The 22,766-nt window shown below is 39.6% G+C and overlaps 1 protein-coding gene across 22 annotated transcripts; it reads right to left on the reverse strand.

Annotated features, from left to right (window-relative positions):
- Window positions 1-3,709: 3,709 nt before the first annotated feature.
- LOC111249563 (b(0,+)-type amino acid transporter 1-like) lies at window positions 3,710-22,660 on the reverse strand. Of its 22 annotated transcripts, none has more exons than XM_086988351.1 (11): window positions 22,333-22,660; window positions 21,873-22,118; window positions 9,510-9,635; window positions 9,332-9,370; window positions 8,299-8,664; window positions 7,823-8,093; window positions 6,393-6,516; window positions 5,909-6,109; window positions 5,310-5,459; window positions 4,776-4,944; window positions 3,710-4,373 (listed from the first exon to the last, which is right to left on the reverse strand). In XM_086988351.1, the coding sequence occupies exons 2-11, from the start codon at window positions 21,925-21,927 to the stop codon at window positions 4,276-4,278; spliced, it is 1,599 nt and encodes a 532-aa protein (XP_086844477.1). In that variant the 5' UTR covers window positions 21,928-22,118; window positions 22,333-22,660; the 3' UTR covers window positions 3,710-4,275. The 22 variants fall into 22 exon arrangements, with proteins under 22 accessions (XP_086844477.1, XP_086844476.1, XP_086844475.1 ...); XM_086988350.1 differs by lacking the exons at window positions 21,873-22,118; window positions 22,333-22,660 and adding exons at window positions 15,861-16,029; window positions 16,619-16,737; XM_086988349.1 differs by lacking the exons at window positions 21,873-22,118; window positions 22,333-22,660 and adding exons at window positions 15,861-16,029; window positions 16,319-16,560.
- Window positions 22,661-22,766: the final 106 nt, after the last annotated feature.

Consider the following 22,766-nt stretch of genomic DNA (forward strand, 5'->3'; position numbering starts at 1 on the left):
ATATGTTGTAGGGTGTGCGTTTTTCAAGCAAAAACATTTCGGCAATTTTAGAAGAAATGTTTCCCAGCTGCAAACTTATGCACTGAATCCTTCAACGCTCGAATCTGAACTATTCTGGGAATTATTTCAAGTCGCATAAATACGTATTAGACAAGCGCGTGGCTCCTATTTGTCTTTCCTAGTCGCTTTCAGTTGTCGTACACATAGTCAGTAGATACATTTTGTTCCGAAATACAAAATGTTTTTATATTTTCAGCCACTAATTTTACATGGTAGCTCAGCGTTCATTTCGAGTGTGACGGAACATGAAATGGAACTCCATTGTTCAATCATTCATAATTTTATGATTGCTAAAATCAAAGCTTCATAATTGCCACCATCAGCTGCATCTATAACATGCACGATAAAAATATAGTTTAGCCTTTCATAATTAGATTACATAATTTTTACCCCATTGTACCTTAAATGGATATATTTCAATTTATATACGTATATGTTATAATTAGATTATATTTGCTGTTATTGCCGTCGTGTTTGTGCCATCGAAAAAACGTATCGACCTTGCTTATAATCGTGCAAGCAAACGTTTGACGATCATTTCATTATCTCTCCTGAGCTCGTATTATTATTCATTGTTGAGCAATTTGTTACGTTAACCTTGCTCTTCGCCAATGAAGATCCTAAACGTACAAACGCTATTGCTGTAGTAACCACGCGCCTTTGCTCACGTTACGTTAGTCCGAATCTGTTGGATTTTTATATCAACTAGAATCAGCCTATTCTGCTGTTAATACATATACGTAGGCTATAAATGACAGGGTCTACATTTGTAACCGCCGCCGGCGGCGGGTCGAGACATCGCTATAACTTCTCGGATATAACAAAAACTCTATTGATCTATCAGCCGAGTCATTGCAGTTTGTCATACCCTACTTAGTCCGCAGTTGTTTGCAATAGAAAATAAACAATATGTTATTACAACAACACAGCCGCAGATATTACCAAATATACAAAATATCTTTGAAGCTTAACAGGTGACTGCGTCTGCCATTCCTTAACGAAGATTCTCACCATGACACGCATAAATTAAATTGTGATTTAATTCGTCGATTTTATAATTCATGAGTTACACTTTCAATTCATTGTCTTTCAGTGGGTTGGTTAATTAAGTTGTACATGAAAATATAACTCTGCTAGGAGGCGCGTCCGGCAAAATTCCCTTGAAAGCATTTTGTATACACATTCTACTTCGGCTACACTTATCGACGATTGCAAGTAAAAAAACAATCCAAGATTCAGCCGGATTCTATATTTTACGGATTTAACATGGATAAATAGATTCGCTGTGTTTCAGCCACACAGACAATCAACGCACGGTACCTGTGGCGTCCAATCGTTTCTGTTCTATAACTAGTGCAACAACAGCGAACTATATATGGCTGTGTGCGTTAGCTCATAGATTTTTATGTCATATCTCTGTTCGTATAGAACGTATTCAATGATATTAGATCAAATCTTATCATCTTCATCAACCCGATAGCATAGAAAGCAGCTTGCTGTTCCGTATAACTCTACTCTGGTGAGCCGTTTACAACTGAGGCACTCGTTCGTAGCGTTATATATGAAGACTTAAGCACGACATAAACAAGCACAAACTACCATGCTTGAATGGTTGCCTACATCAACAACAAGTGGAAACGCATCAAAGTACAGGAAAAGTTTGAGTTCTTGTCTATGTCTCGAACACGTCGCACGCCATCAGTGGGCTACAATGGTTTGAAACAACAAAAATCTACAAAATGTACCATAGAATTGATATACAGCACTGTGGCAGCGTGCGCCGATTATGTCTCTGCAACCAAATATCGTAAATTAGATTTATTTAAAATATTAAACAGAGTTCAATTGATATTTTTATAAACGCAAACGCAAAAGATAACCCGTTCACGCCCACACACACACACACACACACACACATATCCTATACAATCTAAATAAAAAGCAGATCTTCTTATGTTATTAGCCAACAAGGTGGTAATGGTCTTTCTACGCCATTTTTAGTTCTGTGCGTGCGTATTCAGTGAGACACAGGGAGCAATGGCGTAACAACTTAAACAAGGGATCCTTTTGCTTATCGCGAAATGGCTTTATGTCCTTTACTATGTTTTTATAACGCTGACATTACTATAAATAGGAGAGCGTCAGTAGTCTACCGTGGTACCCACTACAATTATATGGTTTCATAACCCTAATAATATCACCTAGAGGTCCTTGACGCACCCCCAATTTCACGCGATGAAATACCGTTTGCATTCATCGTCCACAGAACAACGGAAAACTATCCGTTGTAGTTCGTGTGTATATCATTGAATAAGTGTATATATGTAATGTCAGTGTATAAATAGTTATTTGGTTTCTTGCCTGTATCATATATTATAGTATTATACTCTAAAGTTAGCTCTAATAATAAGTAAGTTGTCCTGATGTAGACGAGTAGTCCGCTTGTCCTCCGCTGTGATATCAACTATAATGTTAGTTGATACATATTATCGTTGCCGTAACCGCAGTTAGAAATAGGCGGAGAATGAAATGTATGCAGCGTACTAACTTATGGCTGTTTATTTATCATATTCTAAGGAACGACAACGTACTTATTTGAAAGATATCGTCATCAGCACCGGGAACGCTGCTCCAAAACGCAGTCAACAATAGGACGCGCTATCTCATTCATTTAGCCAGCTAGGCTTTTTCCTACGACCCTTTGAAGCGTTGTGACAGATTAATCTGCCATGTTCAGTATATACTCAGGCCAATTTATTTTTTACCGCACACCGTTGTATGTACATGCGTACACTTGTTGATGACTTCGTGGATCGAATACAAGAACGTGCACGCTTATTATATGGCCTGTAATTTTTGTTGTAGTACATTAAGGACAACTTACGCACTGAATCTACGCACCATGAATCGCTTTTCGTAAACGAAGGTGCCATTGTTACTTTATAGTTCACTCGATTTCGATAACTGTGATACACTCTTTGCCGAGCTAACAACCACCGTTGATATGATTTTTGCCGTTTTAGCATTTTCCGAGAGCAAAGTCGCAAACAGTGCCGTTTTCTTTTTTTTGCCGAATCGAGACGATGATATTTAGCACACAATGTAAGTGTTTTCGCTTTACGAGTAGACATTCTGAAGTTAATCAGGAAGTTTAACTGTGTGTGGGTTCATCCTAAGCCTCTCATACGAAACGAAAGTTAGCACTAAATGACTTAATCACATGATATATTTTATTGTGCGGCTGGATTTTAATAATCCAGCCAGGCCAAAGACACCCCACCGCTGGAGGAATCTTTGATGTTCTTGAATAAGAAAAAACAACTGCCTATTGAAATTTTCGACTACATGCCCACAACTAGGAAGCACAGGTCGTCTTTGATTCAGTCATATAATTTACACTGCAACTTTGATTAATAGGAAATGATAAGCATTAGTCAATAAAGATTGCGGAAGGGTAGCAAATCTCCAATCGAGTGTGGCCGTATCGTGGAGAAAAACATTTAGGCCAGACTTACTTGGGTTGATTAACGCCTGCGAAAAAATCTACGATAATTTCGTTTACTGCATATCGTGCTAAAACCCTATCCGATATTTTTACCTAACGGTTCAACACAACATACCACTGGCTATTACAAAAACCACGTGTCAATTAAAGGTCAATCTAAGTGTTTTTTTTATTTGATATTTATTGCGGTTCAGTTCCTAGGGCGCTATCTCCGCCTTCGGCCCTCCAAAGTCACGATTGATATTAGATTTGTAGGATCTGATCTACATAGTTCATCGTTGCTAAACGTCACAATCCCGCTTGTGTTCTCTGAACAGATCCTGGTGATTATAAGTGTGTTTGTTTCGGCAATCTTTACCGTACAGATTATCTTACAGGCAAAAACAGCTCGATTCGCTGTATTTGCGTCGTGTTTCTTCGCGGAAGTAACATACTTAATGTACATGTCATGAAATCATCGATCATAAACAACTTAACAATCGGACTCTAAGTTCATCCTTCGATCATCATCAAACTAATAAGCTTACCACATTCTATCAGGTGCTTTTCCTTTTTTGCGAAGTGAACCATAACTATGGGAACAAGTTTGTTCCCTTAGCTAATATTTTTCTATTATCACTGTATAACAATGATAATCATCCTTTGTAACTGATCAATAGATGATCGCCTTGTGCTTTATCTGATGATTATACAGTTAATTACTAACTCAATTACAAGTTACTCGTTTCAGTGATGAGTTTCCCTTCCTCTTCTGGGCTAATTGTTGGCACAACGTTTAGAATAATCTGGCCAAACTTCGTGAAGTGTGCTGCAAAAACAGAAAAGTTATATTATGAACATGTTCAAGCTAGTCAAAAAAACATTCTCGTTGAGGTTTTGCTTTTGGTCCCGGACAGTTCGAAAGGGAAGGGAAAGCAGAATCCGCTCAACTCACTTTTCTCGAGACGTTAAGCCATTTTCGATGGAGCTTTTTATAAGCACCTTGCAAGCCCTAGCGAGACAAGGTTTATATAAAAATAATTTTCCTGAACGTGTTTTTTTTTGTTCGGGCTGCTTTTAAAAAGTCTGCTACCATGTGAGCGCGTTTACTTTTACTGAAGTTCGACACCATACGACACTTTTCATTCAGTGAACGCTGTCTATTTTCATTGATTCAATGTCAGACAATATAGCCTTCAGTTATGCTATAACTTGTTGAACGATAACTCACCAGCGATGGCTGGTCGACATTTGAAGTGCACGAATGGCACATAGAACAGGATGCCTGATAGGATAAATACGCTTGCGTACACATATTCCATCTGAGGATTCATCACGATTGGGGCCACTACGAGGTAAACTGCGACTATGCACACTAGCACCGGAATACAGATTGGTACCTATAAACAGCCACAAAAATAACAGCGCCAGTGTTGACAACGACAATAATAATCGCTAAATCGAAAGAAAAAGCTTTACGTGGTCTTCACCCTTGCATCCCACTTGACTTATATACTAATGATGAAACTAACGGCGAGCCGTTGGCAAATTGTCCACGGTGTCATGGAAAACATCTGTGTGGAAAAGTATTTTGTGTCCTAGACGAACTCGCTACGGCTAAAGCGGGAGAAGTTTATTAACAAAGAAATGTTCTGAACGTTCGTGTTAAAGGACAGACCTTCGGATCAGCTGTCCACAAATTGGTCGTACGGATAACTTCGAAGTTTCTATATAAGGACAAAGGTTTTCTTTAGAGAACACGTACTTTGTATGGGCGTGGGTCGTCTTTCTTCGTGAAACGCATACTGATCACAGTAAAAGTGGCGATTCCATAAAACATCCACGCTGCAAATCCGAAAAAATCGATCAGCTGGCCGATATCTGCGCATACCACCATGAGAATGCCGAGTACAGCCTGAGGAGGGTTAAAGAATGCAGTTTTGATACGTTTATTTTTTAACAGAATTAATAATTTTTTTAATTGCTAGTATCAACAAAAGAATTACTAGCGCTTGATAATTCAACGAGAGGGTAAGCTTCGAAACAGACCTGGACGTTAAGGCGTCTTTAGCAAGCATTTACTCTAATGGGGTTGGCAATATCAGATAAAAACGTTTATTACCAGTGGATTTATTTGATTTCAATCTCTGTAGTAGATGACGGTCGCCCACCAATTTTCGTAGCAAATTGTTTGAAGTCAAACTGATATCTTCTTCATGCACGTTTTTCAAGTATATAACGCTTATCCAACTAGGCCTGTTGTCATTATATATATATATATATATATATATATATATATATATATATATATGGCAATATAAATAACCACTAATCGTATTACATATGTGTGAGGGCTATGCTTACGTTCAAGATGAGAGCTGGCATGGGCGTGAGGTTAGTCACATGTGCATAGCTGAAAAACTTCAACTGATGACCTTCACGGGCGGCAGTGAATGAAATCCTCGCTGCAGCGAAGGTCGATCCGTTAGCCGATCCAAATGTCGAGGCAGCGACAAATAATGAGATAACGGCTGCGAGCGATCCAAACACATGGTTGCCGAAACGCTTAATGTTCACAATGAAGCACAACAGGAGAGTCGAATATTGAACCCATTGAGGTTACAGTCGAGCGTTCAATTTATAGTCTATATATTAGCGTTACTATGTTAATAGTTAATTAGCCGAATTAAAATATTTACCCTTTATCGAAAACGTATCGTAACGAAGTGCGAAATGTCAGTTCTTTATTTTGGGCTAGATCGCTTCTCCTTTCTGATCGTATTCATCTGTGCGAGAAAATAGAGAATATAGAGAAAATAGAATTGAGAAGCTTTTTGGAGGGACCTACCACAGCGACGGCCTCTGAAGCGAGGAACTCGGTTCTAGATAAAACGGTGAGGTAGGATAAGTTCGTGAAGACGTAACAAGTTGTCACCAGTGGAATACCAATTATAATTGCGCGTGGCAGATTCCTGTTCAGATTAATCAGATAATAAAGTGAGTATACATATTTATAAAGGATTATCATAGAAATTATTATTTTGCCTAAGCTACTTTTGTTTGAGTAAACAAGTCCTCTGTATCATTTCTGAGATATAGAAAGGACTTGCCCCTTGTAGCCTGACGGTCTATTCAAGCGATTCTGATTTATCTCAGGAACGATAAAGTTTTTTTTTTTTTTTGTTAATAGGTTCAAAGGAAATCTATTGGTACGGTTTGATTTTCGATGAATGCTACAATTGTCATAATCTGGGCAGAAACAATTTTTTCTCCTCGGACAAAAAGTTTGAAACTTAGTCTTTTTGAAACACTTATATTTTGAAGGAAAAATAAAGCTTATATTTGATATTTCGACCTATATTAGGCCGAAAATGATCTCAGATTATCTATTCATCTTCATATTCAATAGCTTGTCCAACGCTTAACTAAAAAGCAATGACAATGTACATCAGAATGCCTAGCCGTTCTAATCCTTTTAAGGCTTAGAAAAAATACTTTTTCAATTTTTTCTCTTTATTTTTTAATAACTACTGACATACTTTTAAAATGATTACAAATGACCGTCTTCTGAAATTGCTTCCTAACGAATTTTTGTTAATAATTATTACGTGATTTCATGTATTTGGCATTGAAATAATGGCTGAATAGTAAATTGCTAAGGCAAACATTAAAAGATAGTGTTATTGCTCTTTGGTTAAGTTAGATAACTACGACCGAATATAACTCGACCGTAGACAGACGTAACAATCGAACCATAGAAGGTAAAGTACGGTGGCGAAAGATAGGGATTAATTTTAAATGTTGCAGAAAATACATTTTGCTTCGCAGCCTTTCTGTGAAAACGGAACTTGACTTACATATCCTAAGTACAGTACTACTTGGAAAAGTCCAAATAAAGTAGATACGTTCGATGCCAATAAGTTATATTTTCTTTTTTTTTCTTAAACCTTACTTTTCTAAGACAAATGACAAAACTTGAGTGAGTAACCACCCTACATATATATGTATATACAGCATAACGGTTATTTTGAGCACATCCTCTTATTGCGAAAATGTCTTATCAGAGTTAAAAATAAAGCTATTACGACAGGACGAAAAGTTTATGTAAATTCAGGTTGAAAAAATTATACAATAAGCTTCGTCATTATAGTGGAATATTTGTATCTCAGTAGACATTCTTATCTTGGGCATATCTCTTAACTTTCCCTGACTATCTTAAGATCTTCATCTAATTTCCTGGTGCATTCTGTTAAATCTCAATCATGATCAGCGACTTACACGAACGGATCAATCAGTTCTTCAGTGATGAGATTGAGGTTATTCCATCCGTCGTAGGCCCACATCGCCGAGTAAAAAGCTGAGGCGATGTCGCTGAAGCTCCATGAGGTGCCCTCAAAGCCCGATTCGAGGTATTCGGTTCGACCTAACGCGAGCTGCCAAAGGCCGCCAGCAATAATGCAGACCAGAGCAAAGATTTTGGCAAGCGTGAAGACATTCTGGATGCGAGTGGCCAGTGTCACACTCCAGGAGTTGGCAATTGTTACAAGAACTGCAAAAAACCAAGAAACCAGATAGTATGTTTAACTTTTATACATGTTGATGAGCAAGTGAGTCACCGATCGCGGATATCACAACAGTCATAGGGAGTAAAAAATCGATCATGATTCCATTATGGAGAAAAACTAAGCTGGTAGAATAACAACAGAAACAATGTCTCCATATAGTAGAACTTGGATCAGCCGACGTCAACTTACTGATCGTCCATATCGCAAGCATTTTTGTGGGAATGGTAGGCGTATCTTCGCAGTAGAGGAAAAACGGCGTCAGCATATATTTAGCGAAGGACTGTGTAGTGATGCCGAGCGAGGCCGGCTTGAGTAGAAGGCACGTCGTCCATGCGTACAAGAAAGCAGGAACCGGCCCTACAACCCCACAGCCGCGGAATGCCTCCAAAATGTAGATGTAATCACCACCAGATTTCGTCACCAACGTGCCCAATTCAGCAAAGCTAAGCGCTCCTAACAATGAAATAAAGCCACCGCCGGCCCACACTACAAGAGTCATACCAACTGAGCCTGAACGGAGTAAAACTCCCTTTGGCGATACGAAGATGCCAGACCCTGGAATATCAAACACAAAATTGAGAAAACAATGAACTCAATGAGACTTGTTGAACTCTGCTATTTACCGTATGAAAACGCGAATAGAAATAACACTTTTGTAGCTGCAAAATGGGCTGGTACACCCAGGTTTTTGCAGAGGAACGCCATAGGGATGGCAATGATGGTTTAAAGCATTTAAGTATTGGGTTTTTATCCCGCTTTTGACTTACCTAGAAGCTTAAAGGTCGTTAGCTGTTATCAGCATAAGCCGCTCGTCGTATACAATTGAAACAATGTTTATATGATTAATAGGTTAACACGTTTGAATTTCCTTGTTAAATCACATAGGGGTGTAAACTACGTCGATGGTAAGGCTTGAGTTACAATTCGTGGCTTCTAAACCACGTACTTAAGACCCAGGTTTAAAGCTGATGCCGTCAAAGCCCACCGATCCTACTGGTTAGTACTGTGGACACCCATTTTGAATTTTAAATTTTCTATTTTAAGCAGTGAAATATCAGGATTTCTATTTTTAACAACGGGCATTATCTTTCAAGTGGTAAAAATTAGCTTTAGCTTTATGGTAAATTTCTTGCTTTCCACATGCATGATTATTTATGTAGAAATAAATGATCGTGAAGCAGCTAAGGCGATCACTGTCTAAGCGCTTGGATAAAATACATACTTGTCTTACAGGTCCGTGTTTCACGATAGTACTTTTTTTCTGCAAAGCAATTAAAATCTTGCAAAAGGGTGAAAAAACATTATATAGCTCGTTTTTATTTTTTTGAGATTAATCGTTTGAAGCAAATTTTCTGCTATACGTACGTAGATACGCTCGTCTATCGATAAAGACTACCAACCAATCATAGTGCCGACAATCATAGCGACTCCACTCATAAGTCCTAGGTTACGCTCAAGTCTGACGCCCGTATCTTTTTCTTCACCGGAACCTCCGTCGGCGCCCTCTTTAGAAGGACCAGCATCATCTGCAATTTAAAAAACGTTCAAATACGATTTTATTAGAATGATTGCTTCGTGTAGCCTATGAGCTCCGCCGTTGTCGACTCTTGTCACTCACCTTGAATCAATCGTTGTTTTACATAATGTTACAATTTTATTACTACTAACTCAATTCACGCTAGGAAAATTTATCCGTGATCGTCGCTTGAACCATCTTTTCTCCAGACCTATGAGCGGGGTTTCGGTTATATCGAAAAGACGTCTTTAGAGTTTGAGATCTTGAGTCCTTGCTAGACAGTAAATTAAACGGTATATCTAAAAGTTCGCATTATATATATTTATATTTACAACAGCTTCTAATATATTTTAAATCTAGTCTAATCGATGCGTAACATAAATCGGCGTCCGACTAAATCCGTGTAGCCGTGGTACGGTGGCCGAACAATATTTCGTCAATTGCTTGACCATGAAGATAGTAGTTTGGCGAACGCGCCTTAGCCACTGCGTCTGCGAATGTAACAGAAAGAAGCATCGCGCCTTCCAGCTGTGCCCAGATTGTCAATTTCGGACATATCCTGACCGTATAATTAATCACAATTGCAAAAAATATATATATATACATTTACCAAATAAGGCTGAAATGATTTAGAAGCTACTATTATGCTAAAAAAATCTCTTCCGCAAAACGTTAAAAAAAATTAGAAATAAACTCGTCTTCAGCAAAAGCTAAACTTAGCAGATCTCACTACGAATACGCTCGACCATTGAAATTCGGTTGGCGTCCGTAAAACAGAAACGTATATCCTCTTCCGACAATTTATAAAAAATACACACATTTAAAAATGTTTGTTTCTGACCAGCTTAAAACGGGATATCTACTTGTTGTTCAAACACAGTACAGTTTTATCTTATCTTCATATATCATTTTTAAGATGAACTGATCTCTCTTCAATTTTCGACGGAACTGTTGCATTCGGGCCATTGATTGTCTGTCTGTCATTATCGAAACAACGTTAACCTTTTACTGCACATAGAACGTCGTCGCTGACTTAACTAATTCTATATATATGCAATATATTAAATAATCATAAGTCTGCTAAGGCTAACTGGTGACATTTGTTTATTCGGATTTCTCCATTAGACAGGCTAACAGATAAGGCGTATTCCCGGAATCTCTAGCGCAACGGCCAGGAAATTACGCGATCTGCCAGAACAGGCAGCATCATAGACCCGAATGGTCCACTACATTGACATGTGTCCCTCTCAAGAAAAAATATCAGAATAATAGAGAATATCAGCGTCGCTCTACAACGTCAGATACAGCGCCAGTTGTTAAGCTTCGTTTACGACAGTCCTACCAAGAATTCTGCTATTTATAGTAGAGAAACAACATATACATCGTATTCCAGCTTTGAGTGAAGATTAGCCATCTGCCTCTACGCGCTAAACGAACACTCGCCGAGACCACAGTTTTATACGATCACTCTAAATCACAGTTACAGCAGAAGCAGGTTCCAGCGAATAATAGGATCATAGCTACTGAGTCGTCAAGCCAGGAGTCCCGCAAGATTTAGTCCTCAGACCCACCTAAAGGAATCTTGCGTGCTACACTTACCTCACCCCTTGGGCATGCCCTTAATGACGATCTAGCGCTTCTCTTTAGCAACCGGGAGCCCAGCTGAAACGAATGGCAAATGCAGCCTTCGTGGACACCTTCTCCTGGATAGGGTTTTGAGGGCTTAACCTGATTCTAAGAAAAACAAAAGCGATGCTGCTGAATAGACAAAGGCGCCGGCTAGGATCGCACACCGAATCGGGCGGCTATGAGGTCAGGCTATCCAAAAAAAAACAAATATGTAGAAGTTATTTTTGACGAGACACTCGCTGACATAACGCACGTTCACTATAAGACAGAATAAGCCGATCAAGCAGAAACCAACCTTCGATGCCCGCTCTCAGGGACTAAGGGGTCTCAGGTAAGGGATGACGCTGCCTTAGCAAAAAGCATCATGCTATGCACCAGCCCGATCTGGGAAAAAGCAACTATGAAGAAGTCGACGTGTAAGCTTCCGAAGAGAACGCAGCGCCCTGGAATCTTCAAGAATAAGCCGCAATCATTCACAGCTTCTAGCGCAGTAACTCCCGCGGAATCTCAGAAGTGCCAACCTACTGAAAAGTTAAGCGAACTCATGCCAACAGAAACCGTGCGCGAACGAGCCGTAATGTGAAAATCGCAACGGTGAGCTTCGATTCAATTAAAACAATTCTGATCCTAGCGCCGGCCCTAATCAGCGACATGAATACGAACACGAGAGCTTCACGTGCCCACTGACCCTGTTGCTTACAAGCCATGTAACTTTCGAGGAGCATCTCTATCGAAATGATAGAGATGCTCCTTGAAAGTGGCATTTTCAGCCTGCATAGACTGCGATACGAACAAGGTGGACAACACTCGTCATACTTTCACATCCTGCCCGGCATATGGCGAGCAACGAAGGCCTCTGCGACAAGTCCTTCGTTTCGTCCAGGATCCAATCCGCGTCACAACAGCAACTGCAGTTAAGCGACGAGCAACCACGAAACAAAATGGCGGGCGGTATTTTCTAAGCATCTACTGCGGATAAGAGAAAGGCGTCAGAGGAAAGGTGAAACACATAGGCATACTAACTATGGGGAAGAAGGTTCGTTTTGATGTAATATTTTAGCAGTTATATATCCAAAGCGTTGAAGCTATAATTGTCGTGAACGGTGGTTAGAGCGAGTAAACATGACCGTTAGGAATGACACTTTTAGATTAGGTAAAACATTGCTTCGAATGCCTAGATCGTCAAAACAAAGCATGCGAAAAGTATACGGATTTAGCTACCTGCATGTAACGGACATAGAGGTGTTATGTATTTTTCCATATAAGAGGAACAAAAAACACGAGCGATTATATTTGTCAACCTTACAAGGACCTTGATTGTCGACCCTGCTAATATCGTGCGAATTGTTTCGCCCATAAACAATGGCTACGTTCCTAGAAATGAAAGTTTGTAAAAATACTACCAGATCTCAGGATTTTTCCCAGTATAAATAATAATACTCTAACAGTTAAACTGTTCACGCAATACGTTAATTATTATAGGCACTTTGGTAAGCAATGTCTCTTAGCACATTTCGAAAACCACCACCTTTAGCCAATTGTACTCCAATAGAAATTAATAATTAGTGATATGCATTTTTCTCAATTGTGTTGCGTCCGATTTTCACTTCCTTGCACACATTTGTCGTACTGCAGGTTACAACTATACAAAAGCATTTGTACAATTGATTTGAATACTAGGCAAATTTTTTTATTCGAATTGAACACATCAAAAAGATATAACGAAAATCCCGGTAGACAGGTTCTGCTTGCCAGGTCGAAAAGAATATTAGTGGGCATATTCTGCCAGCACCCAATGTACTTAAAAAAAAAAAAAGAGCAAAAAATGCTTGATGATCAGGAAAAGTCGCAGAACTCTAATAAATCATGTGTAAATTAACCGTGATAATCGCTCGCTTAGCAATCCCTCCTAAAGGTCTAATTTTTCTATTACAATTTACAGAGAAAACAGACGTACTCTTATTTATAGCTCCACATTTTAGAATAAAGTGGTTTCAAGATCAGACCTTAATCTAATAGATGCTTAAGAGTATCATACGTGTTGTACGACACTAGCCGCTCGAACGATCTACATAGGGACACGTCAACTGAATTTGTATCCCTCTTATCGCAGTGGAGATTGCCAAGATAGTATTTCCATACCAAAGTAAATTGCTCAGCGAGATTCTTTTGGACGCGTTCCATAAACAACCAAACATACACGACGTCTCGGTAGCAAATATTGGGATGCATACGGACGCATGTCATGGCAAACTATTTTTGAAAAGATTAATTTTTTAGCAAACCGACGTAGAGATGTGCGCTAAAACAGAGATTATGGTTCTGTGTTTTCATCAACCATGACAAACGATGGCCCTGAAAATGACCGAGGAATACTTTTATATACTATACTTTCTACAATGATTCGAAGGATCCTCGACACACATCTCTTCCGGACAATCAAGTGCTGCTAAACAAAGACATTTATAAAATCATACCGAAATAGCGTTTTAGTTTCTGACACATTTAAGCACTCGTAACATATTGTATTCAGCTTGTCCTAAGAAAATCATTTTGCGAAAATGCACTTAATAAAAGAACAACAAATCGTGTCTTAACATTAAAAGATAACAGAGTAAAAAAATATTTATTTATACACACTTATTAATCTGCTGTGCATACAGTCACAAAAACTAGCTACCATAGCTAACTCGATAGGCAGTTCATATGGCGAGCTACTGCTCCCAGCGGTTTACGCTCTCGAGTAACATAAATTAAATTATGATTATTTTCAATTTGATACTATGACCGTATTTTGCTTTTTACGTGGAATTGTTACATAAATATTTCTTATTAATTGATAATTTCAAGTTCACATCGCTACTTAGCGAAGTCATATTGAAGTCGCTGAAAAAGTCTTGACTGTGCTTCACCCATTTATATCTCTATATAGAGCTCAAGTCATAGTTCGATGATTCCTGACAACAACAATTATATTATCAGCTTTTATATTACTTTTCTCTTTCTATCTACATGTATAGATATTACTGGTAAGGGGAGACCCGCGTAAACAATACGGTATTCATATGAAGCTACATAGTAATGCTTTTTCGGAATATGATTGTGCTTCAGTCGTTCGCGAACATCTGTTAATAGATTATAGCTCTTATAGAGTGGAATAATAAGGCGAAGAGTGTTCCATTTACCGGCAAAGGCGGTGCTGACTGCAGAAAGCATATACAAAAAGCCCTCGGATGGATGCGAAAAATGTGAGTGCTCCATAATCGCAGCTGGAGGGTCAAAATAGTGCACAAATGCATTTAATTTGCAGACGATGACTAAAGAGGTAACACCTATCAATTGATAGGTAACATCGGATCAATCAGTCAAGTATCTAGAGCCGGATCATTACTAAACAATGAGCGTAGACCCTTCTGAAATACGTACAAAGATTACTTTGAAATTAGTTTACCATCGACTCAGAAAATCATTTTAGGTCTAAACTCTGTTATGGCACGGCCTTTAATTTACTTTGTGAACAGATAATATACATAATATAGTGATGTGTACTATGTAATTATGCCTAATCTATTCACGACGACAAAAGGCTCAGACGGACATATTGATCCTACTACCATGGACGCTTTTTTAGGGAATCATCCAGCCAAGTCTAAAAATATTGCGACAAGAGCATAAGCTCAGGTCACTGCGACCATCATATGTGCCATGGATATCTCTTTATAATATTTATTTCCTGAAATTACCCGCGGCATCGTGAGGTCATAGGACCTGACACATCTCCGCGATCAGACGTAGCCAAATATGGCCTTTTAGGCCACAACCTGTCAGGTACAGCTCCCAGATATACAAGACCAGTATGCCATATTCTTACATTTGGAAGGATGACAGAAATTGAACTTATTCTAAATAACCCACCTTGAATAACTAGCTCGTGTACAGAAGCTCATAACTAAAAGGTGCAATAAAAGTTCGGTTTTTCCTTCGATTTTTGGCTACATCTCTAGTCATGTCTTCCATTGTGGGCACCAAAGCAGGCAAGACAAAAATATCTTATGGAGGTTATTGCCAATAAATCAAAACCAATCAATTCCATTTCTGGGTTTAGTGAAGTGCCCATACTTCATGAGTAGTTGATTGACTAGAACATATTTTCAGTTTGTTGTATGCAATAAAAATAGGGCTCTGATGGTCCAATAAGTAAGGTGGTCCAATGAAAGTACAATACATGTCAAGTCACGTAAACAACATGATATCAACCGTGGTATGCTGTACGTGAAGGCAGCAAACTAATGAGTGAAAACTGGTTAGTTTACTTTAGCTATCTAAGCCTATGTGTTTCAAGTTGTTGCTGGCGTGTAAATACATAACTTCTAAGGAATTTTGTGCCGAAATTAAATATTCGAGATCGTTTTATTAAACTGACAAATAGTCAATTAGCTTTTGAAACAAATATTAGAGCAAAAGAGTTTTCAAGAGATTTCGTTTCCTTAATTACAATGCCCTCTTCTTGTAGGTTTTTGAAAACGTGGCGATCAGCACAAAAAGGGTCTAGGCCTCAGATTGGCTCTCCTAATTTTATTTAAGAAACGGCTGAAGTTTCACAAACCTCTATCTAAAGTGGTTTCCGGAACAGCCAAAGGCGCTCTGCGATTTGGTGAGACAGTCATTGTTCACCACTGCACAAAAAATACACCACTTTAATCCTATCCTGACGGAAAAGTACAATTGTTTTCTCTATAGCAATTCACTGTTGTCTGTTATTTGATAACGCACAACTGGACGTCATCGGTCGAAGGGTACGGGTCGCAGATACGCACATGTCGATACATTCAGCATTCGATCGCCATTTGGAAATTAAAGGCATCATAAGTAATGTTAGCGACTGATCGATAACTGATGCTAATCGGTAGCATGATAGTATCAATTAGAGTATCGTGGTTTTAAGAGAAACAAGCTACGAATTTCTGACTTTACTCCCACACTGCACTCCGAAAGCAGCCGCTAACAATGTCACAACTAAACTCTCACTTAGTAAGTATCGATGGCCTTCAGCTGCTTACAAACCTTGCCCTCGACGGCAGCCGCTGCCAAAAAATCGTCGACCATATAGCTAATCTAGAAATCCTATAATAGACACTGATTTCCTGAACAGCTGGGCACTGTCGCTCAGGTTTCATGTAGTAGTGGGCAACTCGGAACCGGTTCGGGTTTCAACGTCGCACCAAGAATGGAGAGGGATGGTACTATAACGCTATGGCCCGCATAAATCGTTGAGCGAGTCAATTTATTGATCAATCACGTGCATTTTGTCTCGTTTACATCAAATATGATTAAATAACGTACAACATAATTGTTTTCACCTACGGAGACTTCTTCGTGCGTAATCAGTAAAGCGAAGGTCAGAAGACGTCTAATGGAAATCACTGGGCTAACATTTTTCTCAGTAAATAGGGTACCTCGTCACACTAGTACTTTTTAGATGTACATTTACTTGCATGTACATACAGACATGTATACAGCTAAGCATGTGTAGATACTACTTTTTCGATGTCTTCGTTCTTTCGTTTGAACCACTGAGGGTCACGAATGTCCGTTTGTCTTATAGGTTAGCTGATGTGACTTAAATGTGTTAGAATGAAAGCGAACAGAAGATACACAAGCAGACGCAGAATGAAGGTTTCGAAGGCTTCAGAAGGTCACGTGGGCCCTTTACGAGTTAGGCCGATCTATATGACACCCGATCTTGTCGCTTTCTTCACTCTACAGTTGCTTTGTGTCGGGATGTGCCCGGCTTAAGTAAGTACCAGCTATATTAGCACCATCATAATTGCCACTGCCAATGCTTTCGGAAGCTTTTTTCCATTACCACATCTTCCGCTTGGCGTCATTGTCAAAAAGGCAGGTTTCACGCATGCGCCCACAGCTCTCTTGCTCAGACCTACAGGGTTTTCAACACACGAATGCTCACTCAGTCGAGAGTAGGCATTTCATCGACAGATGCTTGTAGAGAGAGTAAAAAGTAGGCTAAAGCATAACGTGCTTGTATATATTACCTGAGCTAAGCCTGCGTCTAAACATGCTCGCCTTACGATATACGTCCGTTTGGATAAAAACCTCTTAACTGTATATAGGTAAAATACGATATTATTTTGCAGGCAATGAAACCTTACATGACAAGATCGAAGGACTGCCAGTCAACCCTTTCTTGGGCGTAGCTACCCTCAAGCACCTTAGAAACCTTCAGGTAATTACTTCATGCCTTGCTGATCTCATTCAGTGTTAACCCAGTCATAACAGTTCCTATCACGACGCAGTCAGTACTTTGGCAACTGTGTTATTAGAACAGATCTGCGTTCGGCCGAGGGTGAGGGCGCCGGAGAACGCGCGGCCATAGCTGCTGCCCATTGTAACTCGTGTTTTGCTCAGGTTGTACTAAAACTACTACACGCGCTACTGGCGGACACACTGCCATCTGGTAGTTAGATTTAAGCGGGTCTTCATTTTGAAGGCTGACGCGGCGTTTCTTCAAATGTTCGATTACCATCCTCTGTCCAAGAAAGTTATGCTACTAGCATAAACTGGAATACTATTAGCATTGACTAGGGTGGCAGGATTTGCGACAGAAGGCGAGGACAGGGCCATCTTAGGAGCGTGGCAAGTATGACATAGTCAATAGCGACGGATTACAGGTGGCACGAGATTCGACATTTGATTTCAATGGAGGGCAGACGAAATTAACGGATACGTAAACACGATTGCAAAACGAATGTAGAGGTACAAAATTAGCAATAGTAAATGACGATATATTGCATCTAACATGTAGCAAAAAAAGAAGTTGACGACGAGGCGTCAACCTGTTAATTCCTAGCAATGTTAGATTATCGTAACTAACGATACCGAATCAGCTGTATTAGAAAGAGAAATCTCAACACCTACAGAGTCCATTCACTTTAAAGGATTACGCCCTAAATCGAAAAAAAACCTGGGCCGAAACCGTAGCTATAGCCTTTGTTTCAACGTAACAGCGTAAAAAAGGAATAAAAGAAAGCCGTAACGATTACGGTGGACTAATGAAGTAGAAGACAACTACGGAGGCTCGGAGTGAGTTACTAGACTGTGATATACTATGACGGCGATTAGATCGAAAAGATGGCTTGGAAGCGGTAAAAGCACCAGCAGTTTATAGGCACGTCCGAACCCCGTGCCACAAAAATATGAAATACATATGCCATTAAGTGGCCACTCAAAAAGCTCCATATGTTTATACATTAACGTAGGCACTATTTGTCGTCAGCGGTGAAAGGTCCGTGTAAAAGTTGTTCACGTCATTGTCTGCTGCAAACACAGCAAGTGAGATATTGAAAAATAACAAAGATTCGTGTTAGTTGAGCTTTACACCCAGCTTTAAAAACATTTCTTTCTCTATTCACACACGTATTACTCAGGTTCTTCGCTCGGTTCATGCAATATCCAGACTCCTAATTTTTGTGTAAATCCCGTAGAACAATGTTTGCAGAAGTATCATGGGCAGAGTTCATACTGTTCGTTAGTTCACGAGCTGTTTACCGGTCGTCTACCGTTAAGATTGCCTTCGAGCGGTTTTTACTGGCCAACCGGTGCGAAATGCATCCTCAAGTTCTGAAGTGGTATTACTAGGTTTAGCAAAACACCCTTTGATCTTCTGAGATGAAAACCGTTCGTGATTTAAATAGTTCTTTGATTTCAGCAATTCAGTTGTTTTTTTTTTTTTAATTTAAACATCCATCCGTGCTGTCCAAGCTCGATATTTAATGCTGTTTAGCATACATGAAACTGCAATATGTTTACAAAAAATAAATCAAACGATTTCGAACAGCCTAAGAAAGCACACGAATAGAGAAGAGGCAAACGGGCAGGAGAACACCACAGATGTTTCAAAGACTTAATTGTGAATTCAGTACAAAAGGACTTGATTATGACAGAAATGATAGGGATGACGAGATATACCAATAGTGTCGGAGAGACATACGTTTAGAGTTTGCGTGTCTGCGAAGTTGAGCGCGCACCTCACTACTTCCGTGTTGGTATCCAAGAGACTTCAGAGACAGAAGCTGTGAGGCACTCCAGGCTAATTATCGACGAAGGATAACAAATCCTAAAGATTTTCAAAATTTCTCTCAGTGAAAAAATGGCACTTACGATTGTTTTGCTTAGAAAGAGGCACAGATTTTACTGCTGGGGGTTTAGCATGAATGAATAATAACAACGCTTGATAAATGTAACAGAGACAAAAATTACAAGAATCGCCATCTTTACTGTTGCGAGCTCTTTACTTTAAAAATAGATGCTTCAAAGCTGGTCGACAAGACTAAGAGCTTATTCGCGTAATTCAAATACTGTATGACAGTTTGAAAATGTCATCCCAACTAAATGACTGGCCTTTCGCCTGCTTTGCCCTTCCGAACGCAGCTCGAACATCTTTTTGAGAACCCTTCGAGTAGATAAAGGAACTGATTAAAATGTCTTCAAATCTTCTATGCGAAGTTAAGTCAATGTCTTTGCTAACCAGCCATCGTGTAAAAAAATCTATACTTAGCTCGCATGCCGTTTTCAAATGAGCAGACCTGCGGGAACGTAACGATATTACTGTGAGACATATTAATAATGAATGTTGCATTCAATGTTCAGCTCAAACACGGCTTGATCCACGCACGCTTCAGCAATAGAGTCAATATATCAACTGATACTTGATTCAAGGACATCCGCTACTGATCCAGCAACACTGACACCGGTAGGGAAATCTGTTAAAATAAGGTGGCCATTGGCTGAATGGCTGAACCGGAAGTAAGGATCAATTTATAAGTACGAACTGAAAACGACCAGCATTCGTTTGGCCATTTTCATCTACGAATTTACTGAGCACTCCATAACAAAGCTATAACGAAATTAAACATATAATATTGTTTTGGTTGCATAGGTTGACGCCTGTCAGTCCAGTATCCCGCTCATATTCAAGTCTTTTCATTATTATGACCTTTTAATTACACTCTAATAATATATTGATGACCTTTTTGTTCTAAGGAACGGAATATTCAACGCAAATAGGATAGATTTGCGAAATATATTCTTGCAAAACTGTCTCAGTGCACGATTGCTGCGACACAATCGAACCTGTATAATCCTTGCTAGTTTTAGCTTTGATTTTCAGCCCAATGTCGAGAGCAAACTGCCCACCGATAGTTTTCATCGAATCAGTACACTTGGTGAGCTTCGCCAATTGTGACAAAAAAAAAACATTTAATAAGTGATTCTCTACTTCAATCTATCGAACTTCCGGGTGTTGTTGTTTTAAATCACTAACACTTCTTTAGGCCTGTGTAATGAATGCACTGATTTAATATGCATCGATGCGTAAATGAGCAATGAAAATTTATGAATATTTCTAAAAATGTCCCTAAAACTGAATTTATATACAATTTTATATACAAAAAATTGAATGTCAGAAACTGAACGTCGACTACTGAACGTCATGGATTTACTTGACGCTTAGGGTGACTGCATCTGTTTTAATTCTAAGGGCCGGTTCTTTCGAGCATTCAGTTAGATACTTAAATTGACAAAATAATTAATAGTAGGCTAATTAACGTATAAAGCTTACATACGAGGATAAGATATACAAAGATACTCCTTTATTGGTCATGTCTAAAAGCTAGACCTCCGGGTCCACCTACGCTTAAAGACCTTACATTTGCCGCTTTAATGATAGCTCATGACGTGGGGACCTGTAGGTTGCACATCAAGACGGAGCTTCAGGATGAACTCCTGTATGTTTATTGATCTTAAAAAAATATGTACATTTAGTCTTAAAAACTATATCTTGACGGTTAGCCTTCTGGACGTTTCAATGTTTTCTCTAAAGATCTATTTACTAAGTCAAAATTGTAGTAGAGTCCTACCCATCTTTGTAGAAGTTTGGGCCAACCACTTGTCGCGATCGAACCACTGCACCAAATGCTCCCTTCACCTTTTCTATTTAGGGAACGCAATGGCGTTTTTATCCAAGGTAAGCTTTTTTCAGTTCCGTACTAAAGCTGTAAATTATGTATGTCCTAGGCCACCTTAAAGGTCGACCACATGGTCCAACATGATTATATATTAATTTGCGGCAAACGGGTTTATTTTTCTATAGTATATTAGGTATATTCTCTAAGAAGGCGATTCTTTCTAGTGGCCACGAACGTCACCAAACTTGATGACAGGATTGCCATCACAATCTAATATAGATCACGCAACCATTTGCAAACCACTGTGTATCGCCTGCTATAGCAGCGAAGCATGAATGGGGGAGGATCGATACCCATTCCTCACCCACACGTTCCTCGGACGCCTGTACACACCGCCGGAGCTTCAACCTTTCACCAAACGTCAAGTAAAAGAGAGAGGCGTACGATTACTCTACGGACAGAGACGAACCAGCAGTCGACATCGTTCTGCCGAGTTCATGCCCAATCCGTCCTTTTCTAAGATAACCTAGATGGAGAGTGGTTTATGTTAACGGCCAACATGCACATACGATTCTTTGAAGTCAACTAAACACTCTACAGCAATGTGACATTTTGAGTTAGCATGTAGAACTCACCTTTTAAGAGCTTATCCCGCTCAGTAACACTTGGCTCATCGGATGACGGAGCCATGACGTTCGCTGTAAAGGCGCTTTTTACTCTTCTTTCTTAACTTTCTTTTTTTGACGCTCGGGGTTGGTGTACCCTGATTGAATCGTAGTTCCTTTGTCGCAGCGCATACACTGTACTTTTACCAGATTTATCTGCACAAATATAACGTCGCAGGCTGGCCTCCCCCGGCGCCGGTCTAAAAGATCTGTGCACTGAATTGAAAAAGAGTTATATATAGAGTGATAAAGGTCGAACTTGGTCGAACGATGGTATGAAGTGTCACTCTTATTTAGGTACAACCTTTGGAATTATCAATACTAAAACAGCGAACTGTTGTCAACAAGCAAGAGAGAGACATAAATCTATCCTCTTGCTCTTAGGGTATTGATACCAAAAATGGCCCAACAAAGATCAGGGCCTACGCACGTTGAGACATCGAAGGGGCACTACTAGAGTTTGTCCAATAAGCTCTGCCGATCGTTCGGTAAGTCCCCTGGTATCACGGAAGCCTCAGATGTAAGGTGGGAAGCTCCTGTGTCTTTCTGATGGGGTATACAAGATGGTAGAAGGTCTTGGGAAGACTGTCTCTCTTTTTTTGGTGGAAAAACTTTATTTTCTGAAAAAGACACCTGCAGATGGATGGTGGAAGCTTGTCTCATACTACGAGAAGGGTGCCGCCATTTTGGCTAAGCTTAGAGAAGCCGAGTGCCAGAAACAACGCTACGCACCGACTCCGAGCCAAAGAACCGAGAGAGGCATAGCAAGGGCAGATGAGGCCCTGGCGATGACGTCATTAGGATACACGTAAGTGAGGGTTCAGTTAGTTCTCCGAGCAAAAATCCCTGGGGAACCTCATTGAG

This window comes from Varroa destructor, unplaced genomic scaffold, assembly GCF_002443255.2.
Source record: "Varroa destructor unplaced genomic scaffold, Vdes_3.0 BEIS01000004.1, whole genome shotgun sequence".
In the NCBI taxonomy this organism is placed as follows: domain Eukaryota; kingdom Metazoa; phylum Arthropoda; class Arachnida; order Mesostigmata; family Varroidae; genus Varroa; species Varroa destructor.

What these genes read in the sequence shown, in the direction of transcription:
- LOC111249563 (XM_086988346.1), bottom strand. Translation starts at nt 14,515, where the DNA reads ATGGAGCACTCACATTTTTCGCATCCATCCGAGGGCTTTTTGTATATG. An exon ending in GATTGTCGGCACTATGATTG is followed by an intron (nt 9,371 to 9,509) that starts GTTGGTAGTCTT and finishes ATTGCTTTGCAG; the next exon opens with AAAAAAAGTACTATCGTGAA. An exon ending in TGCCAGCTCTCATCTTGAAC is followed by an intron (nt 5,460 to 5,908) that starts GTAAGCATAGCC and finishes AACCCTCCTCAG; the next exon opens with GCTGTACTCGGCATTCTCAT.